The sequence below is a fragment of the Ovis canadensis genome, chromosome 7 (assembly GCF_042477335.2).
Source record: "Ovis canadensis isolate MfBH-ARS-UI-01 breed Bighorn chromosome 7, ARS-UI_OviCan_v2, whole genome shotgun sequence".
NCBI lineage: Eukaryota > Metazoa > Chordata > Mammalia > Artiodactyla > Bovidae > Ovis > Ovis canadensis.
The window spans coordinates 64,705,918-64,726,949 of record NC_091251.1 but is presented as its reverse complement, the minus strand read 5'-3'; the positions used below and the strand labels follow the sequence as shown (position 1 = coordinate 64,726,949).

The following is a 21,032-nucleotide window of genomic DNA, read 5'->3' as shown; positions in this document are numbered from 1 at the left end:
GCCTTTTTGCACTTCTTTTTCTTGGGGATGGTTTTGATCACCACCTCCTGTACAATGTTACGAATCTCATAAGGGTAACGGTGGTAATGGCAACCTCCTTCAAAAGGACTTATGCCAACATGCTGCAGCTCCCAGGACTGTTGTAGTCAGTGCCTCTGACCCCATGGCAGGCCACTCTCAACCCACACCTCCGCGGGAGATTCTTGGACACTCACAGGAGAAGATGAGCACACATCCTTCTACTGCACCATCTTACTCAGATTTGCCAGTCCCTCCCAGTGGAAGCTTCCACAAGTCTCTTATCCTCATACATCAGAGAGCAGACAAAATGAAAACCACAATCACAGAAAACTAACCAAACTGATCACATGGATCACAGCCTTGTCTAACTCAACAAAACTATGAGCCATGCCATGTAGGGCCACCCAAGACCGATGGGTCATGGTGGAGAGTTCTGATAAAACATGGTCCACTGGAGAAGTGAATGGCAAATCACTTTAGCATTTTTGCCTTGAGAACCCCATGAACAGTAGAAAAGGCAAAAAGATATTTGCCTTTTGCTACTGGTGAAGAGGAGAGAAAAAGCTCCAGAAGGAATGAAGAGGTTGAGCCAAAGTGGAAACAATGACCAGCTGTGGATGTATCTGGCAGTGAAGGCAAAGTCCGAAGCTGTAAAGAAAAATACTGCATAGGAATCTGGAATCTTAGACCCACGAATCAAGGTAAATTGAAAGTGGTCAAACAGGAGATGGCAAGAGTGAACATTGACATTTTAGGAATCAGTGAACTAAAATGGACTGAAATGGGTGAATTTAATTCATATGACCATTATATCTTCTATGGTAGGCAAGAATCCCTTAGAAGAAATGGAGTAATCCTCATAGTCAACAAGAGAGTCTGAAATGCAGTACTTAGGTGCAGTCTCAAAAATGACAGAACGACCTTTGTTTATTTCCAAGGCAAGCCATTCAATATCACAGTAATCCAAGTATATGCCCCAACTACTAATGCCGAAGAATCTATGTTGAATGGTTGTATGAAGACCTACAAGACTCTAGAACTAACCCCCAAAAAAGACATCTTTTTCATCATAGGGGACTGGAATGCAAAGATAGGAAGTCAAGAGGTAACTGGAATAACAGGCAAGTTTGGCCGTGGAGTACAAAATGAAGCAGGGCAAAGACTAACAGAGTTTTGTCAAGAGAAAGCACTGGCTCTTGGAGTTTTGACAAGAGAACTATGGATGGAGGTTCCTAACATTGTACAGTGATTAAACCCATCTCCAAGAAAAAGAAATGCCAGTATTAAAACAATAATTAATATTTTGTTATGGAAAGATCTCCAGATAGGTTGCTGGGTGAACAACTGCAAAGTAAAAAACCATGTAAATAGTATATAAAGAAAGCAGAAATAAAAATCTGTAATAGTGCTTACCTGTACAGTATCACAAAATATTGCCTGAATGACAGAAAAGAAACTAACATGATTTGGTGCCTACAGGGATAGAAAATGGATGGCTGAAAGATAAAGATGAGATGGAATTTCTTCTTTGTATACTTTTTATGCTTTGTGGTTTATAATCATGATTGTAATCATCCAAAAATTAAATTAAAATCAATAAATTATAGCTTTTGATGCTTATAAGTACCTTGACCCTTATAAGTACCTTTGACCCTTGAACAACCTGAATCTAAACTACATAGGTTCACTTACATGCAGAATTTTAAAAATAAATACTACTACAGTACAGGGAAGATCCCCTGGAGAAGGAAATGGCAACCACTCCAGTATTCTTGCCTGGAGAATCCCATGGACAGAGGAGCCTGGTGGGCTACAGTCCATGGGGTCGCAAAGAGTCAGACATGACTGAGCGACTTCACACACACTCACACACACAGTACTATAGTATCCTTGGATGGTTAAATTCCCAGATGTACAACCAAGGATATGGAGGACCAAGTGTAAATTTATAGTGGATTTTTGGCTGCTTGGGGTCAGCATTCCTAACCCCTGCAATGTTTAGGACTTAATCATAGCCTATACTTCAACAGAAGTATAGAAGTACACAAGTTCAGAGACACTTAATTCGAGGCTATCGAGTACAGCATTTTTAATAGTAGAAAAATCAGGAATTACCTAAATGCCCACCAATAGAAGGTGTAAACACATATAGACACAGACACAAACACATACCGTGGAATATTTATATTATGAAATATTGTGCAGCAGTTAAAAAAAAACCATAATAACTCTACATATACAGACAAGGAGAGCTACCTAACATATATGCTTAGTGATAAAAAAGTAAGAACAATATATACAGTATAGTTTCATTTGAATCTTAAAACCTTATGAATAACTGACAGGAGGCATGTATACAGAAAAAGAGAATAGAAAGATAAAGCTTAAATACTTAATCTTTAGGAATACTTAAATCTCAAGAAGATAGTGAGATGAAGGGGTGAATAAAGAAAGATATTAATTTGATGCTTCATTTTCAGACTGTTTTAATTTGTTATAATCAATACATAGTGTATACTATTTGCAGAATCAAAAAAAATCTGTTAAGAGGTTAATATTCACGATATGTAGAGAACTCCTAGAACTCAACAACATAAAAACAACCCAACTCATAAACAGTAAAAGAATTTGAATACATTTCACCAGAGAAGATATGCAATAGGTCTAAAGCATATGAAGACATGCTCAATACCACTAATCATTCAGGAAATGCAAATCAAAACCACAATGAGATAGTACCTCACATCCATTAAAATGGCCACTATCAAAAACCCTAGAAAATAGTAAGGGTTGACAAGGTACGGAGAAACATATGCAGTGCAGTCAATATGAAAAACAGTATGATAATTCCTCATAAAATTAAAATAGAATTACCATATGGAAAAGACCCTGATGCTGGGAAAGACTGCAAGTAGGAGGAGAAGGGGACAGAGGACGGGATGATTGGATGGCATCACCAACTCTATGGACATGAGTTTGAGTAAGCTCCGGGAGTTGGTGATGGACAGGAATGCCTGGCATGCTGCAGTCCATGGGGTCGCAAGGAGTCAGACACAACTGACTGACTGAACTGAACTGAACTGAACCATATGATTCAGCAATTCCACTTTTAGGCATATACCCCAAATAACTGCAAGTAGATCCTGGAGAGATTCTGCACAGCCATGTTCACAGAAGCATTACTCATCACAGCCTGAATGTAGAAGAGCAACCTAAATATCCATCAGCAGACGAATGGAAAAACAAAACGGTGAATACACATGATGGAATATTCTGACACATGTTCCAACATGGATGAACCTTGAGGACATTATGCTGATTGAAATAAGCTATTCCAAAAGGAGCATACTGTAGGATTCTGCTTCAAACTCACAGACAGGAAAGTAGAATAGTGGCAGCCAGGGGCTGGGGGAAGAGAGAAAGGTGAGCTTTTGTTTAATGGGTAAGAGTTTCAGTTTTGCAAGCAGAGTTCCCTGAATGTATGGTGGTGTGGTAGAACAATGTGACTGTACTTAGTAAGACCAAACTATAAACTTAAAAATGGTAAATTTTATGTGTGTATTTTATCACAAATAAAGATAAATGAATTAGTGTGGTTTTAAAATAAGCAAGGACTAGTGCAAAGTTTTAAGTATCTATTTGGGAAGAGGGAGAAAAAAACTATGTTTAAATGGTAATTTAGAAAGCCAGCAGAAGACAGGATGATTAATTTTAAGTAGGTAACAACATCAGTCAGTGATTTTCAACCTTTTCCTCTCTTCTTTAATGCATCTGAATTCTAAATTTCTTAGCTCTCCCCTCAGCTATAGTAGCTCGTTTTGGATGGCAATAAGTAAAATCAGGGGCTTCCCTGGTGGCTCAGATAGTAAAGAATCTTCCTTCAATGCAGGAGACTTGGGTTCAATTCCTGGGTTTGGAAGACCCTCTGGAGGATGGAGAGACTACCCACTCCAGTATTCTTGGGCTTCCCTGGTGACTCAGATGGTAAAGAATCCACCTGCAATGTGGGAGACCTGGGTTCGATCCCTTGGTTGGGAAGATGCCCTGGAGGAGGGCATGGCAACCTACTCCAGTATTCTTGCCTGGAGAATCCCTATGGACACAGGAGCCTAGCAGGCTACCATCCATGAGGTCGCAAAGACTGAGTGACTAAGCACAACATATAATACAAGTAAAACCAGACTAAAGATTATGGGTGGTGGAGTGGGGACTTAGAAGCCTGGATCCCTACTGATATCACAGAGCTGGGGAAAGAAAAATTGACTTCCTTCTTCTTGTTGAAACTACTGTTCACTGGATATTGCTATATGCAAATTAACTTGATACTTAATGGATGAGACTTAAAAAAAAAACTGCTCTCACTACCTTAGGCTTCTAGTTACAACTACTTTTTCTTTCTCTAACCCTTTGAAAACAAGTCTTTACTCAAGTTCTTTACTTACCATCTGTTTACCTTTCATGACACTGAAATCAGGCTTCATTCCCTACATACGGAAATTGCTCTGGCAAGAGAGTCTACGGGCCTATTAACTGACTTTTCTTGTCTCCTTCTTATTTGAGCTGCCGGAGGCACAGGAGACTGGAGTGAATTCCATTCTCAAAATAATCTCTTTTCTTACATTATCACACAACATGGTTTCTTGTTTCTCTTTTAAATTGTACCTTATTTTTGGAGGGCTCTTATTCCTAACTCCTAAATACCAATTCTCTCCTTAACTTTACAGTTTCTCACTTCCTGCTAATGTTGTTTTTACTGCTTAAGTTTTCAGTGACCCTGCATGACCTACATGTGGAAGTAGTCTAACTTTTTCAGCCTGGTCTCTGATATCTTCTCCTGAACTCTGATCATAAGCCTCCATGCATTAAGTACTGCACCTTCCACCTAGAATGCCCTTTCCGAATCCCTAGTCCACTTGGTAAACGTCTCAGTTATTATACAAGTAACCTCTTCTGTGATATCTAATTTCAATTCGCCAAGATGAACTAGTAACTTTCTTTGTACCCATTTCTTTACTGGTCTGTTTCTCTTATTTGAGAGTAGGGACTGTGTGTATATAATGCTTGGTGAATTAATACACTCATATTAATTTATTTTTAAAAACTTTATTTTAATTTGTCCTTAGGAGTAGTAAAGTTGAAGTCTTAATAGTGTTAGCTAAAAGAAAAGTAAACAGTGCCTAACAACTGCAATGTATGTTGGAAGCAGATAAAAAAGTTAAGGTAGTAAGAGCAGTGATGAATTGATAACTAAAAGATTCAAGATATGGAGCAGCTGGGTTCATAGACATGCAGTTTCCATGGGCAGGGGCAGGGGGTGGTTACTGGAAAGGACTGATTTTAAATTAGGAGACTTTGTTTGTTATGACTATAACATGTGTTAGTACAGTTGGCATAATTTCAGACCAGTCAGTCTTCTCTACAAATGTGTCAAATAACAGAACTAATTCCTTTCCTGATACAGTATTTATAATTCTAGCTTTATTCTGCCACTGTACTATTACTGCTTTCTCTTATTACTGTAAAAAGTTGAGAAAGGAAAAATGAGCACTCTGTAAAAGGACTAGTGCTGTGAAACATAGAGAAGGTGAGGAAAGACAGATTATCAACCCTTGAGAATCAAGTCACTGGAAACAGGGAAAAGAGGAAACCAGGATAAGGCTTCCTCTGTGAAACAGGCCACACCAAGGAAGCGTGAAAAAAAACTGCACCTGAAAAGTTGTAACTTAAAGGCTAGACAACATATTTAGGTTAACAACTCAGACATTACAACTGTTAATGTAAATTTAAATGGTAAAATCTTTTGCCAGTTTATGTCTTAGGTATATTTAATATATATTCAGCTGTCAAATAAGAACATAATTTAATAATGCTGAAACTGATCACTTTTATGTTTTAGTTTACTATTTCTAAATAGTTAAATATATTTAAAATACAATTAAGGCTTGGAAAATGTTACTCCAAAATTTTTAATTTTAAACAGAACAGCATTTGGGACAAGTTTCTAGAGTTAATAGGGATTAATGTAAAAAGAGTTCAGCTTTGAGGTCAGAAATCCTGGTTTCAGATTTGTCCAGAACAATTACTTCTGAATCATAAGGACCTCACTTATAAAGCAGGAATAATATCTGCTTTGATTTACTTTATACTGATGATCTAACATTAAACAATATATATTCAAGAAATTTATAAATTCTGCCCACATGTTTAGGTCTGAGTTAGATTTTAAGCAGATGGAGAACACTTATATGCCATTTAACTCATGACATGTTCACTATTTAAAGCTCTTAAATATGTTACTAGAATCGACTTCTAACTTCAAGGTTGTCCTCAAAATTTAAATTACACTGATTAATACAGTAGAAATTACAAACTTACATGCATAAGTACAAAAGAATCACAACATTAATGACTATATACAAACTGAAAAGCAAAACAATCATGTTCCTTAAAATATTAAATATATTTTTTTTAAAAAAAGGATTTGGACATTTGTATCCTAGGAAACACTGTAGCCAAAGTTGTCAAGTTTATAGATCTGAACATTTGTGATTCTACTCAGAATGAAAGCAAACAGATTTTCAAAAATGCTAAAACAGGCTGCATATTATTTTGTAAGAAATGTACTTAAGATTAATCCTTGTGTTTCTCTATCATGCAGGAGGAAAAAGCAGCAGGAGCTGTGGTTGCTGCCATCCCTGTTGTTAGTTGTGTGCAAACACCAGTGTTCTGGGACTGGTTCATTCACCAGCTTCTTCTATCAGTCAGATTTTAAGACCAGAGACAATGTTAGATTACAACTTTTAGAAATGTAATAATGTGAACTACCTAAAACAAAATGATATAAATGGTGAAACTAAAAGGATGGACAAATATACTCTTATATTAGACCAATATCCAGGATGGGTTACAAATACTGGTATCAGAGAATTTAACACAAACATACATTTAATATGACAAAGGATCTTTTTTTTGGTTGAGAAAAGGTTTTAACTATCACAAAGATACATAATCCTTCCCCATTTTAGGGAAGTTTTCAACTATTATCTCCTCACTACACTGTTGGTGGGAATGCAAACTAGTACAGCCACTATGGAGAACAGTGTGGAGATTCCTTAAAAAATTGCAAATAGAACTACCTTATGACCCAGCAATCCCACTGCTGGGCATACACACCGAGGAAACCAGAATTGAAAGAGACACATGTACCCCAATGTTCATCGCAGCACTGTTTATAATAGCCAGGACATGGAAACAACCTAGATGTCCATCAGCAGATGAATGGATAAGAAAGCTGTGGTACATATACACAATGGAGTATTACTCAGCCGTTAAAAAGAATTCATTTGAATCAGTTCTGATGAGATGGATGAAACTGGAGCCGATTATACAGAGTGAAGTAAGCCAGAAAGACAAACACCAATACAGTATACTAACACATATATATGGAATTTAGGAAGATGGCAATGACGACCCTGTATGCAAGACAGGGAAAGAGACACAGATGTGTATAACGGACTTTTGGACTCAGAGGGAGAGGGAGAGGGTGGGATGATTTGGGAGAATGACATTCTAACATGTATACTATCATGTGAATTGAATCGCCAGTCTATGTCTGACGCAGGATGCAGCATGCTTGGGGCTGGTGCATGGGGATGACCCAGAAAGATGTTATGGGGAGGGAGGTGGGAGGGGGGTTCATGTTTGGGAATGCATGTAAGAATTAAAGATTTTAAAATTTAAAAAAAATAAAATAAAATTAAAAAAAAAAAAAGATACATAATCATGAATGTTTTCCGTCTTGAAGAGACAGAAGCAAAAACCCATTAAAAATAGTATAAGAAATTGTGAGAAACATTACTTTTGTAAGAGATTAACACACTGCTGCTGCTAAGTCACTTCAGTCATGTCCGACTCTGTGCGACCCCATAGACAGTAGCCCACCAGGCTCCCCCGTCCCTGGGATTCTCCAGGCAAGAACACTGGAGTGGGTTGCCATTTCCTTCTCCAATGCATGAAAGTGGAAAGCGAAAGTGAAGTCACTTACTACGACTCTTCGCGACCCCATGGACTGCAGCCTACCAGGCTCCTCCGCCCATGGGATTTCCCAGGCAAGAGTACTGGAGAGAGGTGCCATTTACATACTACTTGTGCTCAACTAATTAAATAGACAAAAGAGCAAGGATTTTTTGCAGAATTTGAATACTACAGCAAAGTAGACTTAGTGTTTACATAGTGCAAAAAAAGAGAATGTCCAGAAATATTTATAAAAATTGATAATGTGTTAGGCTGAAAGTAAACCTCAACAATTATAAAAAAAAAACTGAATGAGCCACATTCTTTGACTACAATATATTGGGTAAGATGTTATGGAAAAACCCAAATGAACTTTTTGGCTAACCCAGTAATATAACTAGAAATTCAGTGCAAAAACGGAAAAAAAAGTCCAACTCCCTCAAGCACATAAAAAGTTCCCAAGTATTTTGGGACAAAGGATAAAGCTATAATTGCACACTATTAGAAAGTAATGGTAAATGGAACAACCGGATCCATACCTAAGGAATATAGCCAGAAATATAAGAGGCAAATTCATAGATACAAATGTTCTTATCTTAAGTAGGAAATGTTCTTATCTTTAGTAAGGGAAAAACCTGAAAAAAATCAGGATAACAAAAATAAAGACACCTAAATATGAGACAGAAGACAAAAAAAAAAAACACTGACATATCAATCTTTGTTTTTTAAAAGAAAACCAATAAAAGTAAACTATAGCCCAGTATAATTTGAAAAAAAGGAAAATTCAAATGAATAAAACTAGAAATATAAAAAAGGATATAACAAATAAGATACTGTTTGTAAGAGAATAGTATATTTAATATCATGCCAATATATTTGAAAATCTGAATGAATTCCAGGAAAAACCAATGATCAAGATAGATTAATGGAGTAAAAAAATCTAACCAGGAAAAAATACAAAAAATTGTCAAAGAATTACCTCCAACAAAGCCTCCAGGCCTAGATGGTATTATAGCTGAGTTCTTTAAAACTTTCAAGAACAAGTAAGTCCCATGCTATATAAACTGTTCCAGAGCACAGAAAATTAGGGAAAGAGTTCCAGTTCAGTTACGAAGCTGGCCTAACCCTGATATCAAAACCTGACAAAGATAGCACAAAAAAGAAAATTCACTTATGAATATAGATGCAAAGATCCTGCAAAATATACTTGAAAAGAGAAATCAACAGTATGCTAAAAGATTACACATCCTGACATGCAGAAGACATTCATTCTAGGAATAAAAGAAGGGTTTATATTAGGTACTATCATTATATATCATATTAATAGATCATAAAAGAAGGACTGAATAATTTTAACAGATGCCCAAAAAGCATTTTGGTAAATTTCAGTATCAATTTCTCATAAAACAGCCAATATAAGTCAGAAAAGTGATTCCAAGCATCATAAAAACTTGATTGGTATGAAAATAAAACCATGGAAAATTTTGAAAAAGAGGGATCATGAGGGAAGGCTGGTCTTACCACTGTTAATTTTTAGCTTTTTAAACATTTACTGACTGAAATACTTAAAAATACTATGGTGTTGAAGTAAGAATAGAAAAATACAAAGGAAGAAAACTGAGTCCCAAGGGCTTTAGTAAGATAAAAGGTACACTTAGATTAGTATTGTGAAAAAAATTTTTTTTGATTATCAATAAATAAGATGGGGATAATTAACCATTTAGAAAAAAATAAAATTAGTTCTTTATCTTAAGGCATTTGTTTATGAAAATAAATGTATATACTTGGTCCAGAAGGACTAAAGGGTTATATGTGAAAAATGAAATGAGTAATATCAAGGGAAAATGCACATGGATTATTCAGCAGCTAGGAGCACTGGAAAGTTCTTTCTAAGCAAAAGAGCAAATTTCATAAGCTGCAAAGATGTAGACAGATCAGACTACTTATAAAATATTAAAATTAAATAATAAACAGTAATCTTGAAACAATTACATTTTAATAGTTAATATCCTTAATATACAATGGTTCATAAGCCAGCAATTCCAATTTTAATAATGTACACAAAATTATAGTCAAGAATATTCACTGCAGTATTATTTGTAAACTGTTTCCTCATTTAAGAATTGTGTAAGCAGTCAGGTTAAAATTTGATTAAACAATAATAACAAAAGAAGGCGTTAGAAAAAATAAAAAGAAGTAATAAGCCAAAATGTTTATTTTTAGGTAGTAAGATTACTGGTGCTAGTTTTCTTTTTCATACATTTATGACTATCTGTCAAAACTTTCATGATGAATACATACTACTTTCATAATTAGAAAAACTAACACATTAGTCATCACTTTCATAAATACATGTGATTATCAGGCTTCAAAAGTTTCAACAAATATAAAAATTTGTAACAGTCTGTAAGTCAACTGTCTTTGTGTGTGGGAAGTCCCTTAAACCTTTTGGTTCTATTAATATCTTAATTTAGCATAAAAATACAGTTAAAGAAAATATATGGTCTCAGATTGTAACTTCATTTATTCTCTCAAAGGGATTTTGATTTTAATGACTATTAAACGGATTGGTTTTCACACAAATATATCTGCCATTGGAATCAACAGAAATAATTCAAAATAAAGGTTTTTCAGTGAGTATTCAGAACAGATTCAATTTAAGACTTATCACTCTATGTTAGGTTTCTATTCAGGAAACCTCATTAAGGTACTCCAAACTGGAAGATGACTAGTCCAAAAGGTCTTTAGAAAAAGTCTCTTTAAAAAATTATATGTATATAAAATTCATATTCTTGAGGGCAGAAGCTGTGTCTTATTTGTTGTATCCTCAGAACTTCTTACAGAGTTTGAGACAGCATGTAGGTGGGTATTCAGCAGATTGCTGTAGATTGAGAGAATGAACTTTACAGATTTGGATCACAAGTACTCTTAGCTTTCATTTTCCTAAAGAGGAAACATCTAAAGCTCTTCAGTTAAACCTCGTACCCTTGATTTGTTTCAGACATTTCCCTTTAAACTTTCTCCAACTCTAGCACATTTCTTAAGGTGAATGAATCAGAATTTTGAATGAGGATAGAAAGTTTTCTTTCTAGATACCACTGATCTTTAACAGTGTCATTCTTTTGCATCATCTTACAATGGTTAACAGCAGCACTTACTTGATACTTTTCTTCCAAATTGTGTAAGGACAACACAGAGAATCTCCTTGCTTTGATATTTCAATATCCAGAAAATTTTGGTTTCATTTACTCTGCCAGAACACTCCAAATCAATTATGAAACGTTAAACAAGACTAGATTTAGCATCTATTAATTTTCTCTAATCAGAAGGGCCTATTAGCCGCTATACTTGTGCTTACCACATTTAAATAAATCACATGTACAATCAAAACTGTCTGAGTGTCTCCTATGTACAAGGCACTGAACTCCTTTGTCTGAGAAAATTCATAACATTCCATATACTTTTTCTCAGGTCTCTATGCCTTCAGATATCACTCCTATCATCCAGAAAAATTTTACAGAAATCCTTTCACTCAGTAATGCTGTCCTTTATTACACACACAATGAGCGAAGCTTAGACATGGAAGGAATCTTACAGATGTCCAAGTTAAACTCTCATATACCAGCATGATATTCACCAATGATAAAACAAATCATCACAGCCATACTTAAGCTCTTTAATATACTGCATGCCAGACATACACACATACAACTTACTTGTACTCATCATAGACTTCCTGTTTGGGCAGTGAAGTCTCAGGATGCTCCTCTAGGGTATTTCGAATCCAGGAGAAGGCATGCATCTGCTGTGCCCGACTAGATGACATGGCATTCTGATCACTAATCATAAAACAAGAACATATTTTAGCTAAACTAGACGGCAATTCACTGATAATTCTTGAGCCAGGCCTAAATGTTCCACTAAAGGACTGTGTGTAAACACACTATAAATGATAAAACCAAACTCTGGGCTTAGAGTCTATGCCCAATTTTCCAAACACAAACTGTCCACCTATGGTTGTGAGCCATTTTCTATACACCTAGCATTCAGCTGAAGTTATGACCCTGTTCTGTCCCCTACCACTGTCTCTAAAGTGGCAGAGTCAATGGAGTACTGAAAACTTAAGGTATTTGTTTAGCCCACAACTACCTCTAAGGGGACATCTGCTCAGTTACTTGCCTGTTCATTTGCCTAAACTTATGAATCATTGAACTACAAAATGAAAGTTATCGAAAACATTGTTTATTTTCTATTTGCTTAGCATTCTCAAGTAACTACCCTGAAATTTTACTAAAGCATTCTATGCTTTGGAATGGGATTCACACTGAAGAAATCCTGACAGGACAAATCTCCCTCCATGGGCCTTCCTGTAATTGGCCCTCCTCTCTAGACCAACGCCTTCACTAAACATTATACATTTTTATTACCTGGCATTGTCACTTACAAACTAATTTCATGAAATGGACAAACAAGACAATGTGAGGTAAGCTCCTCATTTGACTCTGACATTCATTTCAGCTACAAGAACAATAATAATTTATGTATTTCCAAAGAAATTACTGACCAATTTCTAGGACAAAAAAAAATATTAAAAGTTACAAAATTTGGTCCAAGGGGAAAAAGTAAAAGCAGCAGATTTTTCACTCCATTTCTTTTCATACATATACTTTTAAAGTAAGAGAAAGTTAAGCATAATGTCCATAAATGAAATAAATTCTGAGAAATTTTAAAAGGGTAGAGAAACTCAGAGTAGAAGGTATGAATCAACAACTTTTCTCTACATTTTCTAAATGAGGCTATTACATGTTTTTACTAATGAAAACAAAGTAATACCCAAGCACTCAAAACATCACACATTGATCATAAATTCATGTGCCATACAGACAATTCACTTTTTCCTCCCTTTTTAAAATTCTGTGATCTGCTTACCTGACAACCTAAATAAATTCTTGCACTTAGTTCACAATAGTTATGTTTATTCTTTGATTTTTCAGTTCAATTTTCAAAATCTTCCACATTGCATAAATATATTGATCTATTTATAAAACATAAGCCAATTGCATTTCATAGCATTTACTCAGGTACTCAATAAACTGTGGAAAATTCTGAAAGAGATGGGAATACCAGACCACCTGACCTGCCTCTTGAGAAACCTGTAGGCAGGTCAGAAAGCAACGGTTAGAAATGGACATGGAACAACAGACTGGTTCCAAATAGGAAAAGGAGTATGTCAAGGCTGTATATTGTCACCCTGCTTATTTAACTTCTATGCAGAGTACATCATGAGAAACACTGGGCTGGAGGAAGCACAAGCTGGAATCAAGATTGCCAGGAGAAATATCAATAACCTCAGATATGCAGATGACACCACCCTTATGGCAGAAAGTGAAGAAGAACTAAAAGGCCTCTTGATGAAAGTGAAAACGTTGGCTTAACGCTCAACATTCAGAAAACGATCATGGCATCTGGTCCCATCACTTCATGGGAAATAGATGGGGAAACAGTGGCTGACTTTATGTTTCTGGGCTCCAAAATCACTGCAGATGGTGACTGCAGCCATGAAATTAAAAGACGCTTGCTCCTTGGAAGGAAAGTTATGACCAACCTAGACAGCATATTCAAAAGCAGAGACATTACTTTGTCAACAAAAGTCCGTCTAGTCAAGGCTATGGTTTTTCCAGTGGTCATGTATGGATGTGACAGTTGGACTATAATGAAAGCTGAGTGCCGAAGAATTGATGCTTTTGAACTGTGGTGTTGGAGAAGATTCTTGAGAGTTCCTTGGACTGCAAGGAGATCCAACCAGTCCATCCTAAAGCAGATCAATCCTGGGTGTTCATTGGAATGACTGATGTTGAAGCTGAAATGCCAATACTTTGGCCACCTAATATGAAGAACTGACTCATTGGAAAAGACCCTGATGCTGGGAAAGATTGAGGGCAGGAGGAGAAGGGGATGACAGAGGATGAGATGGTTAGATGGCCTCACCGACTCAATGGACATGAATTTGGGTAAACTCCAGGAGTTGGTGATGGACAGGGAGGCCTGGCGTTCTGCGGTTCACGGGGTCACAAAGAGTCAGACACGACTGAGTGACTGAACTGACTGAGTCAGGTACATAAATGTACCCAGGTACACAAATAAATTAGCAAAAACTATGGGTAAACACTTAACCAAATATGATCAAAGACTAAAGTATCTACTGTTTTGCCAGTCATTTTCTGATGATTTTAGGAATAGTGCCAAATAGTAACAATCACAACACACATATAAACACTGTAACTGAGGCAAAGACAAGAAGAAATATACCTTTTCTCTCCATTGCTGAGACCAGAAGGCAGCTGAAGGTAGAGGTAGAGTTTCTCTAGGTCTGTAAACTTCTCAACTTCTTGCTGTTAGTTAAAAAGGATTAAAACACAAAGATCATTTTAAAAATTGTTTTTCTCTCAACAAAATTTACTAACATCTTCCTAAAAAAATACTATCTAAATTTAAACCAGATGGAATGAGTCACTTGCCAAAGCAAACAAAATCTAGGCTTTTTTCTCATCAGTAAAATAATACAGTCATGTTGTTTGACAAATTTATTGTGTATAAAATACTGATTAGTAAGAGAAAATGGTACTTTCTTATTAATTCTTACATCCTAGGCATAAAGAAAATCAAATCAAGGCTGAGACAAAAATTCCTCATTTTAAACCTCATTTAAAGAAGGAGGGTTGTACAATATTAAAGAAAAATTACTAGACTGGGAGTCAAGAGACTATTTACTAATAGCCTAACCACTTAACTGGTTGTAAGACTTCCATGCCTTATCAGGTTTTCCTGAAAAATGTAAAATGAATGAGATAATTTCTAGGATTCTTTTCTAATTCTCAAAAATCTAGAACATGTGACTAATGATGCTACTGTCAATGTGGGTGGAGCTGAGGTTTAAAAATCCAGTTATTCCTCAGTATCTGTGGGTAACTGGTTCTAGGAACTCCCTTCTCCCCAACTGGGGATACCAAAATACACAAATGCACAAGTCCTTTACATAAAATTGTGGTATACAGTCGGTCCTCCTTAAGCACCATAACCGAGGAATCAAATGTGATCCTGGGTTGGTTGAAACTGCAAGCACAGAACCTCTGGACCCACAGGGCCAACTGTACCAAAGTGCAAACAATAGTCACTTTCACACAAGGCAGATGTAATTCCTCTCTGACTTGCAACAGTGGGTGCTACTCGTAGAGTCTATTTGTAAGATTGTCTGTCACTACTGTTCTGCAACTTTTGTCATTTAGTCTATAAATGTAACCTTTAAAATAATTTCCACTGTTCAGAGGACTGTATAGTTGTCTTCCCAGCTGAGTTTGCCACATGATAGTTTAAAATCTGCCATAAATCCTACTGCAATAAAAACATATATAACATTTTGGCAACCTAATTCATTACAATTGAATTGCACTGTAATGGAAAATATAGACAGATTACTGGCATTTTTGGTGACAGAATCCTTACATAATAAAGTACAACTAAACACAGACCCAATTTATTTAAAAAGCATAAACTGATATAATTTAGCCTTATTATTTTCACCAGAATTCATTAAAAAAGTTTAATCTTAGAATCTATCCACAGAATGATTTAATCAATTACATGGAATCAACTCTCAAATCTACATTGTTTTCATTCCACTGTCTATCGGGCATTTTCCAATTAGTTCTAATATCTGATAGACTGACCAGCAATATCTTATATAACTTTCCCCTCTACAACAACAACAAAAATCCTATAGAAACACAGGCATTTCCTTTCAAAACTGTTATTTAACATCTTCTTTTCTCTAGTTTCCCAGTGTTCAGTTTCGGAGTCTGCCTAGTTTTGTTCCTCTTGTTGTGTTCCATTTGAATCTTCCATTTAGACTTCTTAACTCTTTCCCCCATGTTCTTCCAGTCTCTTTATTTTCCCAGCCACTACATTAGTTTAAGTCTTTAGCTGTCTTTCTTTCAACAATAAAGGAGAACTCATTTACTCATTTATTTATTCACTAATTTTATTTTGTGTAACATAAATGATAAGTGTTAACTTGTGTATCACAAACTATATAAAGGCTGGAAATAGATGAACAACACAATAGTCCTTGCCCTGAAGTAACGTACAATGATTCTTTTTATTTTGATTTTTAATATAAATTTATTAATTTTAATTGAAGGCTAATTACTTTACAATATTGTGCTGGTTTTGCCATACATCAACATGAATCTGCCATGGGTGTACACGTGTTCCCCATCCTGAACCCCACTCCTTCCTCCCTCCCCATACCAACCCTCTGGTCAACCCAGTACACCAGCCCTGAGCATCCTGTCTCATGCATCAAACCTGGACTGGCAATTCATTTCACATATGATATTATACATGTTTCAATGCCATTCTCCCATATCATCCCGCCCTCGCCCTCTCCCACAGAGTCCAAAAGACTGTTCTATACATCTGTGTCTCTTTTGCTGTCTTACATACAGGGTTATCATTACTGTCTTTCTAAATTTCATATATATGCGTTAGTATACTGTATTGGTGTTTTTCATTCTGACTTACTTCACTCTGTATAATAGGCTCCAGTTTCATCCACCTCATTAGAACTGATTCAAATATATTCTTTTTAATGGCTGAATAATGCTCCATTGTGTATATGTACCACAGCTTTCTTATGTATTCGTCTGCTGATGGACATCTAGGTTGCTTCCATGTCCTGACTATTATAAACAGTGCTGCGATGAACACTGGGGTACACGTGTCTCTTTCGATTCTGGTTTCCTTGGTGTGTATGCCCAGCAGTGGGATTACTGGGTCATATGGCAGTTCAATTTCCAGTTTTTTAAGGAATCTCCACACTGTTCTCCATAGTGGCTGTACTAGTTTGCATTCCCACCAACTGTGTAAGAGGGTTCCCTTTTCTCCACACCTTCTCCAGCATTTACTGGTTGTAGACTTTTGGATAGTAGCCATTCTGACTGGCATGAAATGGTACCTCATTGTGGTTTTGATTTGCATTTCTCTGATAATGAGTGATGTTGAGCATCTTTTCATGTGTTTGTTAGCCATCTGTATGTCTTCTTTGGAGAAATGTCTGTTTAGTTCTTTGGTCCATAATGATTCTTGAGTTACTGAAAAATATCTATCTGTTTTGCCTGCATCTATCTTTCCCCACTTTAATCTGTCTTAAACAGAGTTCCTAAAATACCTCTTGTTGAATATTATTAACATCACCCACTTAAACCCAACAGAGTCTTTCACATTAAATCAAAAATAGTTTATGTTGCCAAAAAACCCATGAGTATTATTATGGGCAAAGTCTAAGAAAATGCAATACAAAACATCTTTTTTTTTTTCCCTTGGGTAAACTCTCTTTCTTAACGGAATATTATTCAGCCATAAAAATGAGTGAAATCTTGCCATTTGTGGCAACATGAATGGACCTTGAGGGCACTATGCTAAGTAAAACAAGTCAGACAGAGAAGGATAAATATCATATGATCTTCCTTTTATGGGGAATCTAAAAACAACAATAAAACAGACAAAAACTCTGAGCCCACAGATACTGTGATGATTGGTAGCAGCCTGAGGTGGGGGGAGGGAGTGTAGGTAGTGGGAGTGGAAGAAGGGGGTCATAAGGTACAAATTTCTAGTTATAAAATGAGTAAGTCACAGGGATATAATGTATAGCATGGTGAATATAATCTGAAAGCAGCCAGGATAGATCTCCAAAGTTCTCATTATAAAAAAAAAATTTTGTAGCTATGTATGGTGATAAAGGTTAACCAGATTTATTGCAGTGATCATTTTATAATACAAGCATACCTCGGAGGTACTACAGGTTCAGTCTTAGACCACCACAATAAAACAAATACTACAATAAAGTGAGTCACATAAATTTTTGGTTTCTTAGTGCATATAAAAATTATCTTTGCTCGTGCTGAGTTGCTAAGTTGTGTCTGACTATTTGTGACCCCATAGACTGTAGCCCACCTGGCTCCTCTGTCCATGGAATTCTCCAGGCAAGAATACTGGAAAATGTGAAAATGTATTGCCATTTCCTTCTCCAAAAGTTACCTTTACCCTGAAATATAGTCTATCAAGTATGCAACAGCATTGTATTTAAAAAACAAGGCACATACTTTTACCTGTGGGGGTAGGCACATACTTTAATTAGAAGTATTTTATTGCTTAAAAAGATGCTAACCATCATCTGATAATGCAGGGAGACTTACCACTAACCTTCAATTTATAAAAAATAATATCTGTAAAGTGTAATAAAATGCAATAAAACAAGGTATACCTATATATACAAATACCAAATCATTATGTTGTACACCTGAAATTAATATAAAGTTACATCAGTTACACCTCACTTAAAATATCAAACAAAAAACCCACCATTTTTGATGACTAAGAATAAAAAAACACTTTATACTGTTGGAAAAACCTTGGTTTCTATAGTTTTCAACTTTTATATATACTAGAGAAAAGAGGAGAGAAGAAATTCCAGAAGGAATTCAGAAGATAATCCAGATTAGGATAAAGTGCCAAAGAGATGATTCAAAGATGGAATCGTTTTGAAAAAGATCAAACTCACTGCCGCATCCTTTAATTTATCTTTCAAACAGTGAAAAATTACTACTGTCAATTACTCTTTTGTTATGTGGGACTCAACACACAGAAGAAAATAATTGGAGAGTTTACTAAAACTGACATCAAAATTCTAAGAAGCAAATGAGAACAAAATGACTTAAGTGTATAGCGATGGCATTCTAGTCCAGTGAAGCTGAGTTTACCATGGGAATTTTGGTTTTGGATACACCTGTCACTTACAGCTAATCACTGGCCTCCAAAACAATGATTTGTGGTGTATAAGACCTTAACTTTGCTTGATTATATCAAGGCAAGAATATCATGTGGCAAGTATGTTAAACACCAGATTATTTGATATACTGTATAAAGATTTAAACATCAAGAGTAAAGTTTTGTTCCATGTGGAGATTCATTAATTTTCAAAAAGAAGTATGCTTGATGGATTTATGAAATGAACGACAAAGCTGTTTTATTTTTAGAGCATTAGGGAAAAAAAAACTGCATACATTTTTAAAAATTATAATTTTAAAATTTCGCCATAAAATGAAATAATGCATTAACATATGCTACAACGTGGATGAACCTTTGAAAACATTATGCTAGGTGAGAGAAGTCAGATACAAAAAACCATTTATCAAATGCTTTCACTATTATGAAATATCCAGAACAGTCAAATCCATGGAGAGAGAAAGATTAGTGGCTGCCAGGAAATGGCAGGAGGGCACTAAGAGGACTGATCGCTTAGTGGGTTTCCTTGGGGTGATGAAAATGCTTCAGAACTGGGTAGAGGTGATGTTTACATAACACTGTGAATATGCTAAATAGTACGAATGGGAAACTTTATGTTATGTATATTTAACAACAATAAACACTACAATTTTTAATAGAGCTTGATATATGTGGCAGACATATCTGAATATCTGACCTGAAACTTCAAATGACAATTATCAACATCCCTATTTATTAGGCTTAAAAGTCTTCCATTTTCTTGAGTCGAAGAAGTGAAGTTCTCAATAAAGAGAGAAGTTCTCAAAGCAAAGATATTAAAAGTGTCTTCAAGTTTAGGGGGGAACCTCAGGTACTATCTAGTTTGTTTAATGAACTAAGGTGATAAGTTCCCATGACTGTAGTTGAAAATCTTGCCCAAAAGCTTATGAGGCTTCTCTCTTATAGTTCAATCTTTGCAAGAAGCTATCCAAAAGTAATCTTGGAACTGAAGTTTGATTCAGATGTCAAAGACATTCTAGGAAACTACTCTGAAGAATTTTTGGCAAAATCTCCTTGTTTAGTCTCAAGTAGGTAAGCAGACCTTGTGTGTCAGTCATCCCATTTACATAAGCATATCTTTATACAGGTGTTTTTTCAGAAACTTTGAGTATGAAAACTTTCAAAAGGAATATTACAGACCTAATGTTGCAAATGGCCTAGATAATGCTTTGCCCTTTCACATCCAAGAAAGAAAAGCACAGAGCAAACAATCAGATTCCAATACTGAGGGCACCTGATGCGAAGAACTGACTCACTGGAACAAAGACCCTGATGCTGGGAAAAACTGAAGGTAAGAGAAGGGGATGACAGACGATGAGATAGTTGGATGGCATCACTGACAATATGGACATGAGTTTGAGTAAACTCCAGGAGTTGGTGATAGACAGGGAAGCCTGGCATGACGCAGTCCATGGGGTCACAGAGAGGCAGACACGACTGAGTGACTGAACTGATCTGAATATCCTTTAACCCCCTTTGTGGCACCTTGGGAGTCCTGTGTTTCGGTGGTGAGGCTACAACATGGCAATGTTTGTCAATGTGGGTTCCTGAGGGACTATGTGGAGCAGGGGACTCCAGTGATTTGTGCTATACATATAATGTGAATGAAAACAAGTTCTTCTGGTTAGGCCACTGATATTTCAGGCTTCCTTTGTTTTGGCAGCATCGCCTGGCCCCTCCTGATTAATACAGAAAGTTAAACCTTTTCCTCTATGTAAATAAAACGTTGAGAGAGGAAATGGGCTCCTCTCTAATCACAAAAGCTTTCATTCATTTTTAGAACAGTATTTAACTTATTTTGAAATTTCAAATTATACTAGCCAAGCTATTTCAGTTCAGTTCAGTTGCTCAGTCGTGTCCAACTCTTTGGAACCCCATGAATCGCAGCACACCAGGCTTCCCTGTCCATCACCAACTCCCTGAGTTCACTCAGACTCACATCCATCGAGTCAGTGATGCCATCCAGCCATCTCATCCTCTGTAGTGCCCTTCTCCTCCTGCCCCCAATCCCTCCCAGCATCAGAGTCTTTTCCAATGAGTCAACTCTTCACATGAGGTGGCCAAACTACTGGTGAGTGATCTCCTTGCAGTCCCAGGGACTTGCAAGAGTCTTCTCC

At 36.2% G+C, this 21,032-nt stretch overlaps 1 protein-coding gene across 3 annotated transcripts in view; it reads right to left on the bottom strand.

The window, feature by feature from the left end:
- RFX7 (regulatory factor X7) overlaps positions 1-21,032 on the bottom strand; it is a 146,780-nt gene that overhangs the window by 31,385 nt on the left and 94,363 nt on the right. For all 3 annotated transcript variants that reach the window (XM_069596416.1, XM_069596417.1, XM_069596418.1), the window contains exons 4-5: positions 14,344-14,426; positions 11,751-11,873 (exon numbers count right to left, since the gene is read on the bottom strand). In XM_069596416.1, coding sequence (XP_069452517.1) covers positions 11,751-11,873; positions 14,344-14,426 — 206 coding nt within the window. The remainder of the gene's footprint in view (positions 1-11,750; positions 11,874-14,343; positions 14,427-21,032) is intronic.